The sequence below is a fragment of the Aspergillus udagawae genome (assembly GCF_001078395.1).
Source record: "Aspergillus udagawae IFM 46973 DNA, scaffold_2, whole genome shotgun sequence".
Taxonomy (NCBI): Eukaryota; Fungi; Ascomycota; class Eurotiomycetes; order Eurotiales; family Aspergillaceae; genus Aspergillus; species Aspergillus udagawae.
The window spans coordinates 3,576,449-3,597,444 of NW_025091265.1; the positions used below are offsets into that span (position 1 = coordinate 3,576,449).

Consider the following 20,996-nt stretch of genomic DNA (forward strand, 5'->3'; position numbering starts at 1 on the left):
TTGCGAATGCCTGCCCTATAGCAGATAGTAACTTTAAAACTACCTATTGTCCCAGAAGGGACCTGTAGAATAGCCACTTATCCTAGGGTTATCCGTCCGTACCCCAAATGTCCGCAATCTTTTTACTGAGTACTTTGCCCATCTTCTTACGGCCAACCAATGTCTTTGTCCGCTCAAAAACCATATCTCCTCGACCCTCAGCATCCAGTTTCTCGAACGCTTCGATGAACTCTCGCGGAGTGGACCATCGTTTTTGGATTTCAAGGGCCTTCTCCCCTGTCACGCCCCTCGTGCACATGAGCATCTTCAGGAAAACATCGCGGAGAGACAGGATATCGGATTTGGAGGTAAGGGCGGAGAAGGTGGAGAAGGTGACAGAGTATGTTACAGACGGATCACGAGCTCGAAGTCGCTCAAGTGCTGTGAGATAGGATTGAGCGGAATTCAATTGTCGGCTTGGGATCAGGCTGAGGGTATGTGTTGGTGGCGAAAAGCAGTACATCTTCTGTAGAAGAAATGTCATCCGAGCCAGATAGCGGATCGTATCATCGAGATTCCGCGTCTGTTTGACGAAGTAGCCGTTGACGACCTGCGTCGAGGCGATGGCGGACGCCATCATTTCCTGATATTTCATGGCGCTGGCACTGCCGACATCGTGGGTAATGGAGAACTCTTCGATTAGGTAGACGACGTTTTTGATGCCGGAGCGACGGAGACGGAATTTTTGTTCGTGGAACCGCCCGTCTTTGATAGAACCGAGGAGATCGTCCATCCTTTTTCGCTCCACGATCCAATCCAGCATCACCTCGTTACATTCCTCGCCGTGCTGTGAAAGGAACGTAGGGTCATTGCATCTGGCAACCCACATTGCATCTCCCAGTTCCAGGGCACGTACTTCGGGGGTGATGCCTTTTTTGCTTAGTTCATTGGCAATATAGTCGCGGTCTTTGGATGATCGGACCTCGCGCGTGTCCAGTACCAGCTGGACTGTGAAACTATTGGCAGGAAGTGCGATGGGTTCAATTCTGATCTCATCAATTGGATCTCTTTCTCCATCGTTGTCTAGTATCTGAACGCCTTCGTCATTCTCATCGTCTCGTAGAAATTCCGGAACAACAATATTGTTGTCGTTACCACTACGCCTCGGGCCAGCACCGGCGCTTGTATTGCCTTGAACATAAGTACTGGAGACGCCGTGTTCGATCGACATTGTGTCCTGTCAAAGTCAGATTTCTGCTTTTCATCCTTTACTGTGTGTCTTACTGTTTGATTGAAAGTCAACGTATTTGAACCTTCCCCGGGCAATGTCTTCTTGATTCTCTTCGCAACTTCCCAGCCTTCCTCAGTTAGCGCATACCTCCGGAGGGGCCGTCCATGGTCGTAAACAAGCTCCTTTTGGAGAAGCGTCTTCATCGAATTCCAAGCGGTGTAAAATTTGGAAGGGTCAGGAGGGACGGTGAAAGAACTGTCGCAATGTGGCTGAGCCTTCTCGATTAACTGAGCTTTCGTCAAGCCCTGAGATGCATTCTCATCCAGCGTTGCTAGACCTAACAGTAGCGCGTAGGGACCGGAGCGAAGAGAAGGCACATATGGCTTTGCTTTCCGTGGTTTCTTCGCGGGCTGTCCGTCAACACCCTCGTCGGAAGTTCTTTTGCTCGCTGCTGCCTTGTGAGGATGTTCGGGCATCGGTAGCCCATTGTCGTCACAGTATGCCTTCAGTTTCTCCGTCAAGCGCTCACATAGCTTCGGTCCAAGACCGTTCAGCTGTTGTGCCTCGGATGGATGCTGGAAGACAAGCGGACAAGCCTTCATCGACTCATAGGCTTTCTTGTATCTGACAATGTATGAGCTTGGCTGATAGAAGGAAATTGTGAAATAAGTATACTGACACTGTGACGCCTTTGCTGTTGCGTTCGCGAGCCTGATCCAACCATTCTTTGATCCACCCCAGAAGCAGGGGATTCGCACAGGTCTCACTCATGCTTTCTTCTGTCTACGGTTGATTCATCCATCGAATGTTCATAATGGACTCGGAGGAATCAGCGATGTGCTGCTATCATAGAACCCTTTGTGAATGAGTCTGATAACGCGTCTTTGTTGGATTTCACGTGTATTTCCACTTTTGGCAAGATGAGGGAGGTGTGGCGTTGTTTGTGTGGCGCAAATGTGGCATCTTACACATTGTGTTTAGTCACATGATCAGCAGCCTGCTCCTGGGCCCATTTTGTAGTTACAAATTGCTGAATCTCAGGCTGCAAGAGTTGATGCCTTAGGTTTCTTTGTTCTTGTGAACAACACGTGTTGAGCGATGTTGACCAAGGTAGACTATCCATCGTGCCTTAAGATCTTACAAGCTCTAGACACGGACCAAGGGAATCCTGGCCTCTGGAGAACCAGTGGTTGTTCACCAACAAGATAATTGCAGGGGATGACGTCGATGGTCCCCGCAACAGGAGACATACCTAGGAAAGTGCAGAGTTGCAGACATAAAAGAGAAATGCGGCTCCATGATGTAATTTAGTCGGCCTGTTAAATGCAATGTGTTTTTCTGTTTGATTCGCTTTTCAATCTTTGCCAAATATAATGTCTGATGCGCCAGAGTCCCTTCGAGCGCCAGAGCCTATATCGGCAGGGCTCGACAAGAGTTCGCACAATGACGGAAAGAGCCAAGATGACGATCTTGGGCCAACTGACAGCCATGTACTCTCTCAGGTAGAGCCTGAGGAAGAGGCCAAAGGACTGGCTCAGAAAGCTGGAGTCACCAACGATGTCTCAGACATTGGATGGGGAGACTCTGACAAAATTGAGGAGAGGATTGTGACGGGATTGTCGAATCAGGATCTCTGGATGCTAATCCGTCGCTTCAATAAGGTATGCTTGCTCTCAAGCCCTCGAAAGGCAATGCTGACAAGTGCAGCAAATCTACTGTGTCAAAGCTGTTCCGAACGTCCCCTTACAGAGGCTGGATCTTAATCGGGCAGAAGATGAGAATTTCTCCCCAGATAAGCTGAGGGCTACCCTGGAGAGATTCTATACAACGGTGGTTATTGGCTTGACCAGTTTAGTTAAGCACATCGCTAGGCTTCGCTCATGGAGAGAGCCTCGACGAACATCAGCCTTTTGCGCAGTACGCTCAAGTCCAACATTGTGGCGAGTGGCCAATGAAGACTGAACAATTTTTCTGTAGGTATACACCGTAGCCTGGCTTTTCGATCTTCTCGTTCCCGCGCTCTTCGGTACGATGCTTGTTCTGGTTGTCTGGCCTCGATCTCGGCAGATTCTGTTCCCTCCCGCACCTCTTGCTCTGGTCGATAAATCTACCGGCGGAGTGCAGAAACCCATGGCTGGAGTGCTCGGTTCTCATGACAGTGTGACAGGGGCTCCAGAAAAATATAAAGGTGAAGCAGCCGAGCAAGAAGCAAGTAATTTAATCACTAGCGTTGCCACTGTTGCCGTGGGAAGTGCTGCCGGCAAACATGATCAAGGCACACCCGACGATGCTCCTATGGAATCCTCAGTTCCAGACGCGATGGATATCGTGTCCAAGACGGCCGATGCACAACAAGCTGCTGCTGGAGAAGTACCAGCCGATACTCACGACAAGACCAGGCAACCTATGAAGGAGACGGTGCTGAACGGCGCAAATCTGGCAATGCGGGTGCTCAGTGATATCACTGATACTTACGAGAGGTTTGGCAAGTAAGCGTTGAGTTCATGATACATAGTAGGCGCCCTATGGTTCTGACGTTCTGGCTGCAGTGCCCTCTCACCAACACCACCTTTTTCGGCCGTGACCCCCTGCCTTCGTCTATCCAGCGTGCTCGCGGCTGGATTTCTAGGGTCGTTACTGACTTCAAGCTATGTGTTCGTCAAGTTGAGCACTTTCCTTCTTGGGTTTGTCTTTTTTGGGGATCCAATTCTTCAACGTCTCATGAGCTACTTGAACCATGAATTCCCGCATTGGCAGAAGCTTCTCGAATTGCAAAAGTATGTGTGGATCATAAGAGACACATGATAGACAGTCCGCTGACCCCTTGCCAGTTCCCTCTTGAAAGGAGTCCCCACTAATGCTCAGCTTACCCTCACACTTCTTCGCATTGGTGAATCGAATGCCGCACCCTTGCCGCCGCCCCCTTCAAGCTCGCTCCATAAAGCTCCGTCAAGGCCCGCCTCGATCCACCACGATCAACTGACCTTGGGGGCCACCGACGAGGAAATCAACCGAGCTGCGGCTCCTGAGCCGAAACAAGATGCAGCGCAAGAGCTTCATGAAGACGAAAAGCCCAAGAAGAAGAACTTTGGCGCCAGGATAGTCGGCTTCTTCAAGGGCACCACAGCGACAGGAATCCAGACAAAGCTGGCAGTTGACCGGGTTCGCGCCCAAGCGGGATCAAATCAGGCGAAGAATCATGTCGGTATCCTACGCAAGAAAGGCCAAGAGACCTTGCCCTACGGCCCTGTAGATTTCGACGCAAGGTACAAGGGTAAACGAGGCACTGTGGTGATTGACTCGTCCCAGCAGCCGCCGCTACTATACTTCACGACAGACTCAACTGTCATTCAGGGTGATTACAGACTGGACAGTAGAAAGAAAGGCACAGTGCTCTTCACAATACCGGTCACCGAAATCCAGGAAATGCGCAAGATCGGCGGAATGGGTTGGAAGGGGAAATTGGTTGCTGGCTGGGCTGTCGGCAGTAAGGAGGTTGTGGATGGCTTGATCCTTATGGGGAAGCATCCGCACGATTCCTATCAGCTTACAGCAATGAGTACTCGAAACGAATTGTTCAACCGCTTGGTTGCCATTGACGGACAGGTTTGGGAAAGCTTTTAATTATCATCCTACATTTACTGAGATTCTCCTAGGTTTGGAAATAATGGCTTCTGGATTGATTTCCAGACCCCAACTGTACCCGTGGATGGAAGGCTAGATTGAAGTTTTTAGACCTCCTGATCATGTTCTATTATAATCCGATTGTTTACGGCGTACATACTTTTCATTTGGAGTACTTTCAATATCAATTGTCTAGCAGATATGTACAAGTCTATTGGCAGTCAAAGTCCACTTATACTAATATCCTCATTCTCTCCCCAATACCTCCTGCTCATAATAATCTCTAACAGCTTGCTCAAACGACGAGTCACGCTTAAACCCCAGTGCAATAGCTTGAGAATTGTCAAATCTCGTAGGCCACGACTCCAGAATCGGCCTAAGCGTTGGATCCTCCTTCTCCTTCAAAAGCGCCAGCTTGTCTTTCCCGCCCACCTTCTCCAGCGCATCCATCATCTCCTGCACCGTGACGCAGATACCAGGCACATTGATCGACCGGATATGCGGAGGCAACGCATCACTCGGCAACGACAGCGTAAGGACAAGATTCTGCACAAGCGTCCGCGGCGAACAGACCCAGGACATGAACGATCGATCCTCAACCGGAATCACACACTCCTTCCCCGCCAACGGCTCCCGAATCATCCCCGAGAGAAACGACGAGGCCGCCGCAGTCGGTTGCCCCGGGCGCACCGAGATCGTCGGAAACCGCAGCGTGAACCCTGTGATAAAGCCGCGCCTTGTGTATTCGTTGACAAGAGTCTCGCAGATCAGCTTCTCGGCGCCGTATGAACCCTGCGGCGTGGGAGTGACGCTGTCGTCGACCACGTCGGGAAGCGGACGGCCGTAGACGGCTTGGCTGGATGAGTAGATGAACCGGACACCGGGGCAGGTTCTGCGGAGGGCCTCGAGGAGGGTGCGAGTCGCGTCGACGTTGACGCTCATTCCGAGGTCGAAGTTGGCCTCGGAGCCCGAGGACATGATGCCGTGGAAGGCGAAGACGGCGTCGAGGCTTTTGTCTACTACTGTTTCTGCGCCAGCGAGTAGATCGGCTTTGATGGCATTTGCATTTTGCGGGTATTTGACGCCCTTGGGGACGGGGGGCTCGTGGATATCGGTCAATGTGAGGTGGTAGGAAGGGTCATTGAGGAGCTCTTTTGCGAGCAATTGCCCGATGAAGCCGGCGGCGCCTGTGATGAGGATTTGCATATCGAGTCTTGGTGTTTAATTTAGTTAGTATGAGGTATTTGCGAAACAAGAGATGGAGGAAACATGGCTTTTGTGAAGAGATATCCCATCAACTTATTTGGAAATGTAGTGGGGTCTCCGCATTCGCATCAAGTCCGAGGCGATTTACTACTTTCTCCGCAGCCGGACTTGAGCCGGTGATGTCGTTGAGACTGATTAAAGTGAAAAAGAGCTTGGACCTGCAGTAATTCAGAGACATGCATCACTTGCGGAACTTTCAGATATGGATCAGTAATTTTCCTACTCAAGAAGCAGTGAAGCGAGAGTGCGAGTGAATTGAATGCGACGAAGCATGATCCTTTGTATGTGGGGCTTGCATTTGGAGATATCAACCAGCAATCATGGACATGCCACTGTTGATACACAAGGACTACCAATACGATGGAGTTGAGGATGATGGATGATGGGTATGTTCGAAGAAGACCGAGTGAGAAACTACTCGATACCCTGCTCTATATCCCACTCTGCCGTCCGATATATCTCCGTACCCCCAGGTTTCCACCCCAGAATGTAACTTGTCCAGGAATTTGATGGATATCCATCGCATATCAAGATATTTCTATGATAGAGAAAACTTAGGAGAGATCAATAAGGTATCACCATCATGACCTCTTTCTTCATGCCATTCAGCTGGTCAAAACCAGCCATTGTCTCTCGGTAGTAGATACTTCGACTCCAACTCGGGCGGGGTCAAATCTTCCTTGTCCCTCCCACGTTTTTCTGTCATTCCCCCCACGCCTTTCGCACCTCGTTCAGTCGACTCATCCGACCCATCTGCTCTTCTCATGTCAATGCAAATTTCTGATGATAATAATCTGCGTACCATTGATCATCATAGGCACGTCCATAGATCGCTCCACTTCCGACAGCTGATTGCGTCGCTTTAAATCGCGAGCCAGTGACGGTTGGTTGCATTACTTCCATAGTACCGGAGCATCCCCGACCAGTCGCCGCAGTCAACAAACAAACCAATTAATCATGGACCGATCCGATCTCAAGCGGTCGTCTTCTGATGCCGGTCTCGAGTCTCCAAGACGGTATGATCGCGGTTCCTCCGTTCTTGACGCTCGACCTCCTCCTCCAAGAGTCTCCAAAGCCCGCGCTTGTGAGTGCCTCCGACTCGGTCTTCTAAGCGCCTCGTGGCAAGGATGCAGAGATGCAAGCTCAACTTCCAAAGTGGAGCTTCAGGCTGATATTCGGAACGTGCAGGTGCGGAGTGCAAACGACATAAGATCAAATGCGAGTTGAAACCGGGCGAAACTAGCTGCACAAAATGCACGCGAAGCGGCATCAAGTGTGTAGTCAATGACTTCTCGCAGAAGTTTGTTGATGACGATGGGATGTATGTTTCCTTGACGTGTATCTTTTGGTTATCCTATAGATTCGTCGATATGCTGATGGCTCATCGTCAAGATGGAAATCGCAAGCTGCTTCCGCGATTCATCAGCTCCAAACGGCTGTTCGCAACCTCCTCCGCCAGAACGGACTTCCAGAACTCTCCACGTATGCCGCAGGCGACCCTCAGAACGGACCTAGCCCGGTTGCTTCGCATACAAATGGACATCGCGCTTCAATAGACAACTCACAACCGAGTCAAGGCCAGAATGCCCCCGGTGCCGTAATGGATGTCACTCGAGAACCTTCGCAGGAGCCGGACCTGCAGGGCCCGGAGCTGGTGCCGGCCCCTATGCGCAGCCTTTACGAAGTCACGAAACTACGAAACCTACGAAACAATCCTGTGGAGAAACCGAGGCTGACCCTACTGGAGGAGGATTTCATATCGCGGGGGTTAATATCTCTCCACGAGGCCGAGGAACTCTTCGCATACTTCAGTCGGACAATGAACCAGCTTCTCTGGGGAGGAATCATCCTCGTGCATCGAGATCTGACTTCTGTGAGACGAGCCTCGACACTGCTGTCTGCGGCTGTTCTTACCGTCGCGGCCCTACACATTCCCAATCGCAATGAGACGTTGAATCGGTGCTACAGCGAGTACGTCTCGCTCGTGTCGAGCATGTCTCTGACGCGGGCTCATACCCTGGACGACATCCGTGGCCTCTGCGTCGGTGCCTTCTGGCTGTCGGAACTTAGCTGGAAGCTTTCTGGCCATGCTGTCCGAATAGCAACGGAGATGGGTCTCCACCAGAGCTACCAGCGGATGATCCGTGGTCACAGTGATCAATACGAGCGTGCACAACTATGGTACCTACTATATGTCTGCGACCATCATTTCAGCATCGCCTACGGCCGACCACCCGTCATTCACGAAGATGTCTCGATCAAGAATTATGAGACGTTCCTCCAGTCACCGATGGTCGTCCCTGGTGATATTCGACTGCTGGCACAAGTAGCCTTGTTCATGATCCTCACGGAGGCCTATCGAATGTTTGGAAGCGATACGGAACAAGCACTTACGGAGGAAGATTTTGGCCAACTGAGGGTCTACAACGTTGCGGTTGATCAATGGCGCCTCCTCTGGCAACCACGATCAGGTAAGTAAGCCAGTGAGCCATCATTCTCATAGCACATCTAATTATCGCGGTGTAGCCGATAGCCCATACGTGAGGACGTATCCATCAAAAGGAGTGGTCCTGCATTACCATTTTGCAAAGTTCCAGCTAAATTCGCTCTCTCTTCGCGCACTGTCACCGTCCAATACCCCGGTCTTCTCCATGGACCGGAAGGAATCGGCGAACATCGCCATTTCGTCTGCCATGGCTTGTCTAAATATGGTATTGGAGGAACAGGATATCCGGGACGCCATTGTGGGCGTTCCTATTTTCACCCATACTATGGTCACCTTTTCCGCGGTCTTCCTGCTCAAGGTCGCCGTGAACTGGAATTCAGCCTACCTCAGTATCGACGGCCGGAAGGTGCGCCGTCTGGTAGAGCGAGTCATCGAGTTGTTGAACTGTGTCTCCGCTGGCGAAAGACATCTCACAAGACACATTGCGCGGGGACTAAGCAAGATGCTAGAGCGATTTGACTCGTGGGAAACTGCGTGGCAGGCTGGACGACCTGCCAACGCCGGAGGACTTCCCGTGGCAGGCACAGGAGCTGTTGACCGGCCAGAGGGTGAGGTACCAGGCGGTGCGAATGCCATGGCCCAGGGATTTCCGCCACCGGACCTCATCTACGACATGGTCGGCACTTATGGTTTTGGGTTAGATGAGAATCTGCTTGACCCCAGCATGGCCAATTTTGAATTTCTGGCGCAATAAATCTGTCCTTTGTTCTTGATACCCAGGAAGATCAGGTTGTATATTTGATATAAGGAAGTATATATAATATCGAATTTTTAACAAGATGGGAATGTTGTTGTTGTTGTTGTTGACTGGTGACTCTTTGCCATGGAAATACCAATTCCTTCACCCCCTGCATGACACTCCCAAGCAGTCAGACTCAGACACGCTTATCCCCAGCGTGATATGTTGTGCCTGAGCAGATGGTCCGTGCGAGTCTCCAGATCGGGTTAGATCCGGAGAAGCTGCTGCTGATTGAAATTTCGGTTGTGACCTGTAAATTACCGTACGCATGATGTTTCACTTACTGACATCATCATTATTCCTGCTTACTTTATGTGCTGCTTACTTTATGAACACGCACTAATTTATTATGGCCACAAGAAGCCTTGCTATGTCCGCTTTTTCTGAGAATTCCCACCAGACAACGCTTCCATGCCTCCCTCCTACAACCATCGCTTTCTTCCATCAATGCCATCAAGTGTTTTGTTTTTGCATTGATTCTCTCTTAAACAAATTCATATCATAGAGGACTTTGGCTTCATACCTGCTGACCGAACACTCACAAGCTTATTCTTCATACGCTACCAAAGTCAAAGGCTAAGAAATGAGGGAGCCTGCAAACGGGCTCCAAGCCTACGGGAGCATCATCCTAGGTACACAATGGACACGCACTGATGACAGCAGTCATTGGATGGACGTCGTTTTTCGCGTTATCCACACTGTCTGGGCCTAAAGCCGACGTCGTCACATACTCCAGTCAGTCCCAAGAACAAGCCGCAGCTTCAGCTCTCTTCCCTCTGTGTTCATCTGCTGCTGCTACAGTCCCTGCTTAGCTTTCCCCAGCTTGCACTGCTCCTTACGACTGGACTTTGCCCCAATGGTCTTCTGTAATTGCTGACCGGCAACTCTTGTCTCTGCCCCTCTCGCTTCTTCCTCCCTCCCTGTCTGCTGAAGTAATGGCCGCTCATTCCGTTCCCCTCCCCCCCTTGGGGGCAGGATCTGGTTCTGAGGGATTATGCTACCACCTAATCTCTAGTCGTAGTAGCTAGGTAGACCTCCCTGCGCCCTACCCTTCTCCTCAGCCGTTCCCTCTATATTTTCCTCTTCCTCCCTTCCCATCCTTCTGTCCTCTCCTCTCCTCTCAAGTAGACTCAGTCTCTTCTGTTATTCCCGACGCCCCTGGGTCTCTAACTCTTCCTTTCCATCCATACCTCTCCGCCATTGACCCGGCCTTTCCCTCTCTCTTTTCTATATAAGCCACTTTCCATCCTAAATCACCATGTCCACCCGTAAGAGAAAGCAAGAAGCCGAGGAGGAGGAAGAACTCCAGGCGCTTCCTAGCGACGAAAGCGAAGAGGAAGAAGAGTAAGTTCCTTATGTTTCTGCTATTGCACGCTCCCAGCTACCGCCACAGTCGCACACTGCGCTCTGCGCCATGCGCTGAACGAGACCCGTCGCATCTACTCTCTTGCATCGCCACGCGCCATCGAAGCTCATCCACTTCACTTATTGTCATGCACCCCCATTCAAGAGAATAAAACCGCTAACTCACACTCCCTGCTCTAGATACGAAGACACCGACGTAGGCGAAAGCGAGGAAGAAGAAGGTAGCGAAGAAGAAGAGGAGCTCGAAGAAGAGGAAGGAGAAGGCGAAGAAGAGGAAGAGGAAGAGCCTGCCAAGGACAAAGGTATTTCTATCTGTATTTCTTCTCTGCCTATGTCCATTCTTATATTCTTTCTCGCATCTAACATTCTTCACCCCCAGCTCCTCCCTCCAAGCGAAGAAAGACGGCCCCCGAAGCCAAGGCCAAAGAGAATGGCAACGGCGTCCCCGCCGAGGACGAGGATGAAGAAGAAGACGGAGACGGCGAGCCAGAAGATGAGGAGCCAGCGGACACCGCCAAAACCAGCGGTCCTGCTGCCGCGGCGGCCAAGGCTAAGGGGAGCACTGTTCCCGCGGAGGCCGAGGTTGACGTCGGGGAGGAGGACGAGGAGTAGTTTTATTCTCCTACTGTCGCGATAGGCTTCAGGGCAGATTCAGGATAACTATATATCTGGATTAATAAGATGAGCTGAACTGAGAAGTGAGCAACTATTTGATGTGCGATGTAAGATTCACCTAGTATAAGGTCTGAAGTGGATGTACAGGAGGTCACTACCCTATCTATGTTTTCTGTAATGCGATGAAAGCACTGCATGACCTAGATCTGCAGAGAAGCATCCACAGCGTGGACTGCTGTCCATGGACCCGTCCCTAGATGAAATAAATAGATAAGTAATGAAATCGTCACATTATTTAAACTGCCTCTATCCTCCCAACCCGTGCACTTTCTGAGAATTACATAACCACCCTGAAGGCGGAGCTGCTTTTTTCGCTATACGTGAGAATATGTATACTGTAACTAAGACGACAAGGTATATCAGTGGACTATCGCGTCACAGCGAGAATCTCAGGTTCAGGCATCGCTTCCGCTGCTGCGAAAGGTCGCGCAGAGCTGGCAGTATTGGTGGGTGAGGTCAAGGACAGGCTGTGGCAGATTAGTCGCCTGCACGATGCTGCGGACCTTGACGGCTCCTTCGTCCTCAATGAGTTTCCGGATGAGGTAGAGTAACTCGGGAGAAAACTGCATACACAGTTAGTCATTGTGCGGCCGGACCTGCACTGACAAACTCCAAAGCAGAAACATACCTCGGAATACCAGCGATATTGCCATGCGATCAGCCGAATCAGGGAGCCTAGCATGCCTCGCGTGTCGTTTCGGTTTTCATACATCTTCAGGACTCCGCGCATGGCCTTGGGCGAGAACCGAATAGACAGGCAGTGTTGATAGGCTTCGATCGCTTCGTCGAAGTGATGCAGGCGCTCCGCAAGTTCACCCAGGATCTCCCATTCAGTCGCCGACTTCTTGTATTCGATCGCTTGCTGCCGGAATTGAGCCATCTCCGTACGCCAGATGGTGTAGATGCGCAGATCTTCGTATAAGACCATGAAGAGATTATCTAGCCAGCGCTCACACAAACGCTTGTTCTTGAATTGTGTGTAGGAAGAATGCGACGGGTCGGCCTGGAAACTCAACATCAGCATACCAAGAGAAATAAAGGAGGATATACATGAACTCACATCATCGTTGCCTGACTTGACGACCTCTGATGCCATCGATTGCTCTGGTTTCTCAATAGAACTTTCTACTTGCTCTTCGTTCACTCCATTGCCGTTAGCTGCAGTGTCGGCCGATATATCCACATCCTCCGCCCCAGAGCCATCTCCATTCTCACCGTTACCATTGGTCTCAACACTCTGGATCTCAGCGACAGAGTCAGTTTTACCAGGTTTCGATGTGGAGTGCTGGCGTTCAACTCGGTACTCCTCTTCCATGACGAAGACCTCGCTGCGAATCTTGAGTAACTGGTCCCAGCCGATCGATGCGGCAATCTTTGTCAGTAGGTTGTAGGCTTTCAAAAATGTTCCTTGGTATGATGCAGCGTGCAGTTTCCTCAGCGACGGATGAATATAGTCGTGAGGGTCTCCTTGTTTAGGTTGTCCTTCGTCGATTTCATCCAGTATGCTCTCTGCAAGAATAGGAAGCATAATGCGTGACGGCTGGGGCATTCGAGGCGTGTCCTTGTCCTGATATGTGAACATAGGACACGAGTTCAGGGTAAGGAGCGCCAAGTCCCATTGCTCGAGTGATACGTATACCTCGGCCAACCGAGCCCATGTGCTGAATTCGCTCGGTGCGGCCGTCACAGCACGTTTTGCGCATTCCAGAGCCAATTCACCTTCTCCCTTGCCCATGCAGAACGCTGCTTGGCAATCAAGTAGTGCATAGTCCATTGGCACGTCTTGCAGAGCATCATACATCAACCGTACAGCCTGTACTTCTTCGTCTGCCATTAACAGAACCCTTGCCAACAGCGATGAAACCTCTACATCTCGCGTGCGAAGTTTCTCGAACAGATTCACTCCCGAGGTATAGCGGCCGGTTGTCTGGATGTACTTGAGGAGACCTGCAGTGAGATGGTTGCTGACGGTACTGGGTACTTGGGTTTCTGGATCGGAGCTGAGCTGCCTCCCTATAAGTGCTTGTCAGCATATGTCCGTGTCTGCAGAATTGCTAAGACAGCGCACCGAGGAAGAATAGTCTCTCTGCAGCATCCAGGAACTTATGCTCCATCTCCGTGTTGGTTACCGGGTTGAATCGTCGGACACCAACGATTTTTCTGATGGCATCACCACTACCGTTGTCCGCGTAAGAATATGCTCTCAGTACACCGCAGAGGAAGGTCTCAAGCCACAGAGCCTCCGTAGCAACACGCTTATCGCCTCGCTCATCGATGCAATAGCTCTCCAGACTCCCTGGTATCTTCACTTCGACACGCATATCAAGATGCGAGAAGGCATTGTAACAGCTGCGCAAACGTTAACTTTAACAGAACCATTGCGTCCGTTCAACAAAGTTCCTGACCAGTAGATTCCAGAAACCACCTTGTGTGTCTTATCCAGAGGAGAAAAGGTAAGCGTGTTTACGTAGGCGGCCAGGCTGGCGGAGGACGAAGCATCGACGCCGGTGACATGATGGTAAACTCCAGTCTATGAGCATTGTAGTCTATTAGCCTACTGCAATTGAAAAATGTCTGTCCATTAAGACGTCGCGGCATTAGAAGAAGGTTGCTGCGACCAAACGTACCTGCCGGTTTGCGTTGGTCTTTGGCTGCTTGACCAAGTATACCAAATCTGGTGGACCTAATTCTCGTAGACTCTGGAGCGACTCCGTTCGCGCATCGACAGCAGCAAAGATCTCATCCTCTTCGTGTATCCTAGAAGCACGTTAGGGGGTCAATCGCAAAGGAATGGCGTTGATCGACGACAATGTCGTAGAGAAGCAAGCCTCTCCGCAGGAACACGTAAATTGACGGGGAAGCAACATACTCAGGAACAGCTGGCGCAACCATGGCGCTGGCAGGTGCGCAGTCAATTCCGCTTATGGGGCAAAGTCAGACAGAGGGAAGCGATATGCGGCTTAACTGTTTTCCAGAGTCAGATGGCGCAGTAGTCGCAGATGGGCTGCAGACTCGGTGATTATTCCCAGTCGTCGTAATCCGTAACAAAGGGACGCCGATCAGCCCCGTATATCTTTCCTGCGGCGGCCTGGAAATTGGGGCCTGGGCACTGAGGCACCCAGGCTATCCCATTTCGGGAAATTCGATCCCCAGTAAACGCGTGATGCGTGTCGCAATTAAACTACTTCTTTCATCCGCACCTTGATCCTCACAACTAAGCTTGAAAAGCTTCCTTGTTCTGAGGCTGAAATCGTCAGTCTGAAATGTTCTCTATCATAGCCTATTCATCACAGGTGTCAGGGACCTTTTTGCGGGCCGCGTAGACGCCATCATGTCGAGCTGGGTGGCGTTGAATATTGAGCCTGACGAGGGAATTGAAGAAGAGGTTGATGATACGAAGGAGATACAGATCGAAGAATCTCTGAAGCTTTATCAAAATGCCCTCAAGCTACACTCGCAGGGTCCACAGTTTTATGCCCAAGCTGCGGAGGCCTACGAAGCTCTCCTCAATTCGGAAATCTTCAAATATCACGAATCGATTTCCGACTTCAAAAGATCTGCTCTGCAAGACTCTGATGCACATCTTGATGATGATGTCGCAGCAATCGGCGCAGCAGAGACGTTTGCAGATTTCAGTGTCAATGATTCGACCTCTAGCACTCTGTTACAGTCGATCTATTTGTCCTATAAGAACCATGGGCAATTTACGCTTGATTCTCTGCAAGCTTTTCTGCAGGAGAAACTCAGTACTTCTGACGAAGCCCAGGAGATTCTATCCGAAGTGAACAAGCGTACGCACGCCGCTTTGGCTTCTTTTGCCGAAGCTTTGGAGCGTGATGATACCGATCTTAATCTTTGGAGACGGGGCGCGCGGCTATCTAGCGCTCTGCACAGCTACAGACTAGCTCGATACTGCTTGGAAAGCGTTCTCGCAGATGACGAAAATCGCCTAGAAGTTCGAACAGATCAGCTAGGCTTGGACGAGACTTTTGCCCAAGGCCAGCTCCGGGAGACCCTTCAGGCGCTCGACGACAATCTATCTGTCTCTCAGGTTCCATTGAAGAAACCAAAGAAGGCCCTTCTCAAGTTGCTCGAACGTCAAAAGGACCCGTATCCTTATCTTCCAGCTCTTCCCAGTCGTGTGAGGAATGAGGATTCTTCCAGAAATCCGTTAGCCCTTCATGCGTCCCGTTATCAAATGACCCCTGTGTCCCATACATGGGCTGCTGTCGGCGACTCCATCCTTCAGGCTCTCATTGACACGGAGCTTGATGTGTCAAAATTTGGTCCTGGGACCTCAATTAGCTTCTCGATGCCAGACTCCACGGCGGATCTCCAATCTTCGACCGCTGGAGAAGTCGCAGGTCAGGATCAGTCTTCCCGTGTGGAGGGCGACGAGTCTGCCCATCAGGTACAAGAACAGGATGTCGATATAGCAGACACTACTGAAAGCGCAGAACCTAAGACATCCAAAAAGTCTCACGACGCTGGCTCGATTTCCGAACACGCTGATGATCAATCGTCCATAGACCAACGAGCTGAAAAACAGCTTATGGAATCTCTTGAGAATCAATCGGCGCGGCAACATGATGGTGCCACTGTGCAGGACGTCCCGAATGTTGACGAAGGCGAGCCTAACCCGTCAAGTGCTGGTCGGAAGAGGTCGTCCGCGTCCGCTGCGAACGAGGACTACCAGGCCGAACCTGTCAGGACGAAGAGCAGAAGAACCCGCCTACGAGACTCAATCGCAGAAACTTCGCTCCAGTCTGATGAGGTTTCTTTCGATCAGAATAAATATTACGAGGATCGCTTGCAAACATACGTTGAAGCCGACGAATGGATGTTCGACACGGTCGGGCGCCTACTGTCCAAACTTGGAGTCGACAAGCTGGAGAGTGTTGATGAACTGCGGAGACAGGCTTCAGCTAACTGTTCGAAATCCTCCCTGGAAAAATCGAGCAATCAACCTACATCAGCGGTACATGTGCTGTACCGAGATCTGGACAGTATCGTCAAAACCTGGGACGAAGCAAAATCCCAAGCAATGCTGCAAGATGATACTTCATCGACCTTCCAGGAGATGAAAGGTATGGACAACTCTGGCTTGGCCATCTTCTTGGAGCATTCGAGGAAATCTGCTCGCAAACCTGGACTCAAACCCAGTTTTACGGACGACAAGGTTCTGAGCAAGTTTTTGAAGGGCGTCAATGACGAATGGCTCCACCTTCATGAAGTAGTCTTTGCTTGGCTCAAACTCCTTCTGATGCCGGCGTATGGGAAGTCGCCTGTGCGGAAGAACTCGCGCTCCAAAAAATGGCCAGTTATGGAGTCAGCATACGTAGCCTTTCAGTGGCCGGACTTGCTCAAAGAAAAAGTGGTCCAGATATTGATACGAGACGACGAGTACATCTTCAGAAAAATGCTTGAACAGGCCGAGCAAACTGAACATCAAATACTCAACCATACGCCGGAAAAGCCGTTCAAGTATACCCGTGAACATTTCGCTTACTTGGAGATGGCCCAGACAATATTCGAGATTCACCTCGACGTTTATGCCTCCATTAACAATCCCCATAGTGAGGTCGACCAGGATACAAGACTTCTGCAACGGGATCGTCTGGTGAGATGGAGCATGCTTGCAAGGACAGCTTTGAGTCACTATCTGGATTATGGCCCAGCAAAAAAGGACAGCCAAAACACCATTATTCTTCGCCATATATGGGCGTCGGCTTTTCATTCCAATATGGAGCCCGATATTCATCGTGAGCACATACTGCTATGTCTTCAAGAGTTGAAAGAAATTTTGCGTCGCCTGAGTATTCCAGAGATCCATCTTATGAACAACGCGATGATGCCGGAATTGTCAGCCGATGCGATCGATCAGGAAATCTCTAAATTGAACTCCATGGACTTCTTCATGAAGATTTTCACCCCAGGTTCGGAGGATCCTGTCGAACTCATCGAAACGATTGAGCCGATTTTAGAACCCTCGTCTGTTGAAATTTCCGAGGAGAGCGAGTCAACTGACCAGTCACTTTCACAGTCAATGGCACAGCTTAAGGAGATGCGCTCGTTCTTGGACCGAGGAGATGCTATGCTAAAATTGTTCTTATGGCAAAGACTTCGGGATGCCTATCAGGCGATCGACTACCCCCCGAAAGTAGTCTCTTGCTATCTACGCAGTGTTGAGACGATAATTCAAGAACTTCTTGGCAATTCCTACCTCGAAGAAAGTAACGAGCACCGAGAAATCATGCTGATCCGATGGCTCAAATCTCTTGACCGCATTTTAACCAAGCTGGTGACATTGGTCCTCCAGCAATCTGAAAAAGCGTACGAGTGTCTTGATATGGAGCATCTGAGATCCTCCATGTCAGCCCTGGCAATTTTGACAAATCTTCTGCACAGCTTTGCTATTTACGAAGACTCCGTCCGTGTCGGGCAAACAACATCGTCGGCTGTGCGTGGTTCGTTGTCTAAATCTTTGGGAAACTTCACGGAGAAGCTAAGGGAGATGGAGGTTCGCTGTTGGATCCTACAATACACGCTCCTTAAAGAAGCCATTACCCAGAATGGGGATCTCTTCGAGTCTCCTCTCGAGGACCGCATTCTCTTCCTACGCTCCGTGCACAATGCGCTTGGCGTTCGTAAGATGTGCAAACGGTCCAACAAGCAGTTCCTCAAGTTGATGAAGGCTGAATTCTTCAGCTTGGAGTCGAAGGAAGACTACGAGTCTGAGATCTGCCAGATTCTTTGGGATCTTTACGGCATCAATTTGTCTCCCTCCGGGATCTTCTTGTCTGAGCATGAGTGTCCGCCTGAAAAGTTAGATCGCTCAACGGCTATCAAGATGATTGATTTTGTCTTGAAATTGGCGAAACGCATGAGTATCAAGGACTTGTCAAAGTCTGAGTTGAAATCCACAATTGAGAAGATACAGCAAGCCATTGGAACGACGAAGTCTTCACCACCTCTCACATATAACAAGCGTATCCTGTCGGCTTACCTGAAGTCACCGATCAATCCAACTGAACTCTCCCGCGCAGTTCGAGGTGTTGCGGATCTCCCGCTGATCCCAGTGCCTACTGAGAGCGCGGTTATTGCCCAAAATGGGTGGTATTTCCTGTTGGGTCATGCAGCTCTGACCAAGTTCCGCTCTCAGAAGCGCCTGAATCCGGTGCCGACTACCGATCTTGATGAAGCCATCAGCTTCTTTAGACAAGATCTAGAACATGCTACTGGAAGATGGGAGTCCTGGTACCGGCTTGCTCAGACATATGACTCAAAGTTGGAGGAAGATATCACTTGGTCTGCGGACAAGATCAACAACAATCGAACTGAGCTGGTAACTTGGCAGCGGAACGCCATCCACTGCTATGCAATGGCGGTTGCGACAGCGATCAGGAACGCTGAGCCGACTCCCGAAACCAGAGCGACTTTGTCTGAGCTCTACACTGATTTTGGTATACGGCTCTACTCGTCTTCCCGCGAACCGCTTTCTATGGCCGCCTTCAGTCTTGCAGATTTTACCCGTCATTACAGTAACGAAGAAAGCCAGCGAATGTACCAAGGGAAACCCTTCAAGGAGATGAGGTTGTACTCCGTGTGGAACCTGGCAAGATACCTTCTTAAGCGCGCAACCATTGATAAACCCAAGAGTTGGATGTAAGTACTCATCGGCCGTTCCTGGGCCCGCCCAATGCTAACATTGAAGCAGGAATCACTATATGTTGAGCAAGTGTCTCTGGAAGATGTTCAGTTGTGGCGATTCTGTGAGGGGAAATGCTCAGCGGATCAGCGTGGATGATCTTTTGGATTCGCTACTTGATGCCATCGATACACTTCCGCAACGCAAGGATTCGCGCTCGGATCCTATTTTTGAACCCCATTACAAACTGGTCTCGATCGTCCATAAGCTAGTCGATAGAGGCACACTCACGGTACGTGGTCTTTCCCATTTCTCGTGACCTATAATCAAATTGACCACCTGTTCAGCCTGCTGACGGAAGCCAAACACTCATGGCCACCCCCTTGGCGCGTAAAGTTCAGCCTCCTGAAGACAAGGCCGGATGGAAACCATATATTCTGGAGGTACTCCGGCGCTTGAAGCATGCGGATAAATCGAATTGGCATCATCGCATGGCTGTTCGGGCTGCACACGTTACATACGACGACACCAAGGACGCCGCCTCGGCAGCAGCAGCAGCCAAAAATGAACTTACGCAGCAGATCTTTACCAAGACTATGACTATTCAGGTCTGGAGGCCGGAGTTCGAGCGTCCTGGAAGACATTTCGTGTATACTACCCGATATGTATACTTCTTCGTTAGTCTGCTTGATCAACTCAATGACCGAGCCAATCTGGATCAGCTATTGCGTCGCGTGAGAAAGAAGCAAGGCGACTTCATCAACCATGCTAAGCTATGGGAGGATGTTTGCCTTACCTACGCAAAGGTCATTCGGAGAGCAGGCAGCATCAACGAGGGACACGAAGAGAACGTGTTCAAACCAATCGGATGGGAAGAATTCGTCGCCAACACAGCCCGCCTGGAGAATCTTTCCCAGCTGGCACCGGGAAGCCAAGTTCTACTGGAACTACTTCGCGATGCTATCGAACTGAAAAAGCTCAACAACAACCTCATGAAAGTCTCATTGCTCGAAGACCTCATCGCGGACCTATACTCCCGCCTCTACGAGATCAACATGCCCCAAGTCCTCGAGCAAGCCAACGAGGAAAACAAAGAGAAAATGAAAGTCGACCACCTACTCATGACCAGCGACGGAGCCGCAGACACCCCAACACCCCCAAACTCGGCCCCTGCCTCGGAAGCGCCCGCGCCTCGAGGCCGCACCAAGGGCATCGCCCGAAGGGACGTCCAAAAGCGAGCCGAGACGATCGTTAACCGCAAACTCACCCCCCGTGCCCCGGCGGCAAAGACATCGGTGCCTGCGGAATCGGAGCCACCCGCTTCATCTGAGCCTGCAGCGCCTTCTGGAAATCAACCTAGCAAGACTAGTTTCGAGTCGGGTCAGCGGAGCGATATTCCCCAGAGCATTCAAGATAGCGCCGACGATGAGAGCGAGCTCAGCGAAATTGATGACGAGAAGTTATCGAAGCTCGCGTCCGAGCGCAAGCTGCTCTTCCCTAATCTACGGGATCGTATTTCGCCGGATCCTGATTCGGAAATGTCTGTCCCTGCTAGCGTTGATGGTGATGCGGCAGATGAAGTTGGTGATGGCGATGCTGACCTGGGCGAAGTCGAAGGGGGAGGCGAGACCACGGTAGAAGAAGGTGAAGGTGAGGAAGGTGATGAAGGTGATGAAGCAGATCTTGAGCGTGATGAAAATAATGGCGACGAGGAGGGTCTAGAAGAAGGAGAAGGTAACGGGGAAGACACGGAAGATGCGCAAGATATGGAAGACGAGGCAGAAGATCCTGAGGTCATCGAGGGTGATCCGGCAAAGGAGAATGCTTCCGAACCTGACCCAATGGAGACATGAGCACAGTGTCTGCGGCAGCAAGATCACCCACCTGGCTCAACTGTTATTATATGCAAGTGGCCTATTTGCTCTTATTGCATAATGTGAAGGGTGTTTGGGCGCTTTGAACG

General features: G+C 50.7%; 7 protein-coding genes across 7 annotated transcripts; 4 read left to right on the top strand and 3 right to left on the bottom strand.

Annotated features, from left to right (window-relative positions):
• Positions 1–88: 88 nt before the first annotated feature.
• On the bottom strand, positions 89–1,981 carry Aud_003562 (crossover junction endonuclease MUS81; the record flags this gene model as incomplete). Its single annotated transcript, XM_043288512.1, has 3 exons — positions 89–1,216; positions 1,264–1,834; positions 1,890–1,981. The coding sequence occupies 3 exons, from the start codon at positions 1,979–1,981 to the stop codon at positions 89–91; spliced, it is 1,791 nt and encodes a 596-aa protein (XP_043144447.1).
• Positions 1,982–2,583: 602 nt separating this feature from the next.
• Positions 2,584–4,834, top strand: Aud_003563 (DUF3292 domain-containing protein; the record flags this gene model as incomplete). Its single annotated transcript, XM_043288513.1, has 5 exons — positions 2,584–2,871; positions 2,918–3,127; positions 3,188–3,699; positions 3,760–3,987; positions 4,042–4,834. The coding sequence occupies 5 exons, from the start codon at positions 2,584–2,586 to the stop codon at positions 4,832–4,834; spliced, it is 2,031 nt and encodes a 676-aa protein (XP_043144448.1).
• Positions 4,835–5,080: 246 nt separating this feature from the next.
• Aud_003564 (SDR family oxidoreductase) lies at positions 5,081–6,040 on the bottom strand (the record flags this gene model as incomplete). Its single annotated transcript, XM_043288514.1, has 1 exon — positions 5,081–6,040. The coding sequence occupies one exon, from the start codon at positions 6,038–6,040 to the stop codon at positions 5,081–5,083; it is 960 nt and encodes a 319-aa protein (XP_043144449.1).
• Positions 6,041–7,057: 1,017 nt separating this feature from the next.
• Aud_003565 (putative C6 transcription factor) lies at positions 7,058–9,300 on the top strand (the record flags this gene model as incomplete). Its single annotated transcript, XM_043288515.1, has 4 exons — positions 7,058–7,184; positions 7,289–7,421; positions 7,493–8,571; positions 8,627–9,300. The coding sequence occupies 4 exons, from the start codon at positions 7,058–7,060 to the stop codon at positions 9,298–9,300; spliced, it is 2,013 nt and encodes a 670-aa protein (XP_043144450.1).
• A 1,303-nt stretch (positions 9,301–10,603) lies between these two features.
• On the top strand, positions 10,604–11,322 carry Aud_003566 (uncharacterized protein; the record flags this gene model as incomplete). Its single annotated transcript, XM_043288516.1, has 3 exons — positions 10,604–10,689; positions 10,891–11,012; positions 11,090–11,322. 3 exons carry the CDS (start codon positions 10,604–10,606, stop codon positions 11,320–11,322), a joined length of 441 nt encoding a protein of 146 aa, XP_043144451.1.
• A 458-nt stretch (positions 11,323–11,780) lies between these two features.
• On the bottom strand, positions 11,781–14,277 carry Aud_003567 (ChAPs family protein; the record flags this gene model as incomplete). Its single annotated transcript, XM_043288517.1, has 7 exons — positions 11,781–11,948; positions 12,014–12,388; positions 12,446–13,398; positions 13,454–13,734; positions 13,791–13,915; positions 14,013–14,142; positions 14,255–14,277. 7 exons carry the CDS (start codon positions 14,275–14,277, stop codon positions 11,781–11,783), a joined length of 2,055 nt encoding a protein of 684 aa, XP_043144452.1.
• A 439-nt stretch (positions 14,278–14,716) lies between these two features.
• hir3 (putative transcriptional corepressor of histone genes (Hir3)) lies at positions 14,717–20,886 on the top strand (the record flags this gene model as incomplete). The annotated part of the gene is made up of 3 exons (XM_043288518.1): positions 14,717–19,050; positions 19,103–19,325; positions 19,381–20,886. The coding sequence occupies 3 exons, from the start codon at positions 14,717–14,719 to the stop codon at positions 20,884–20,886; spliced, it is 6,063 nt and encodes a 2,020-aa protein (XP_043144453.1).
• Positions 20,887–20,996: the final 110 nt, after the last annotated feature.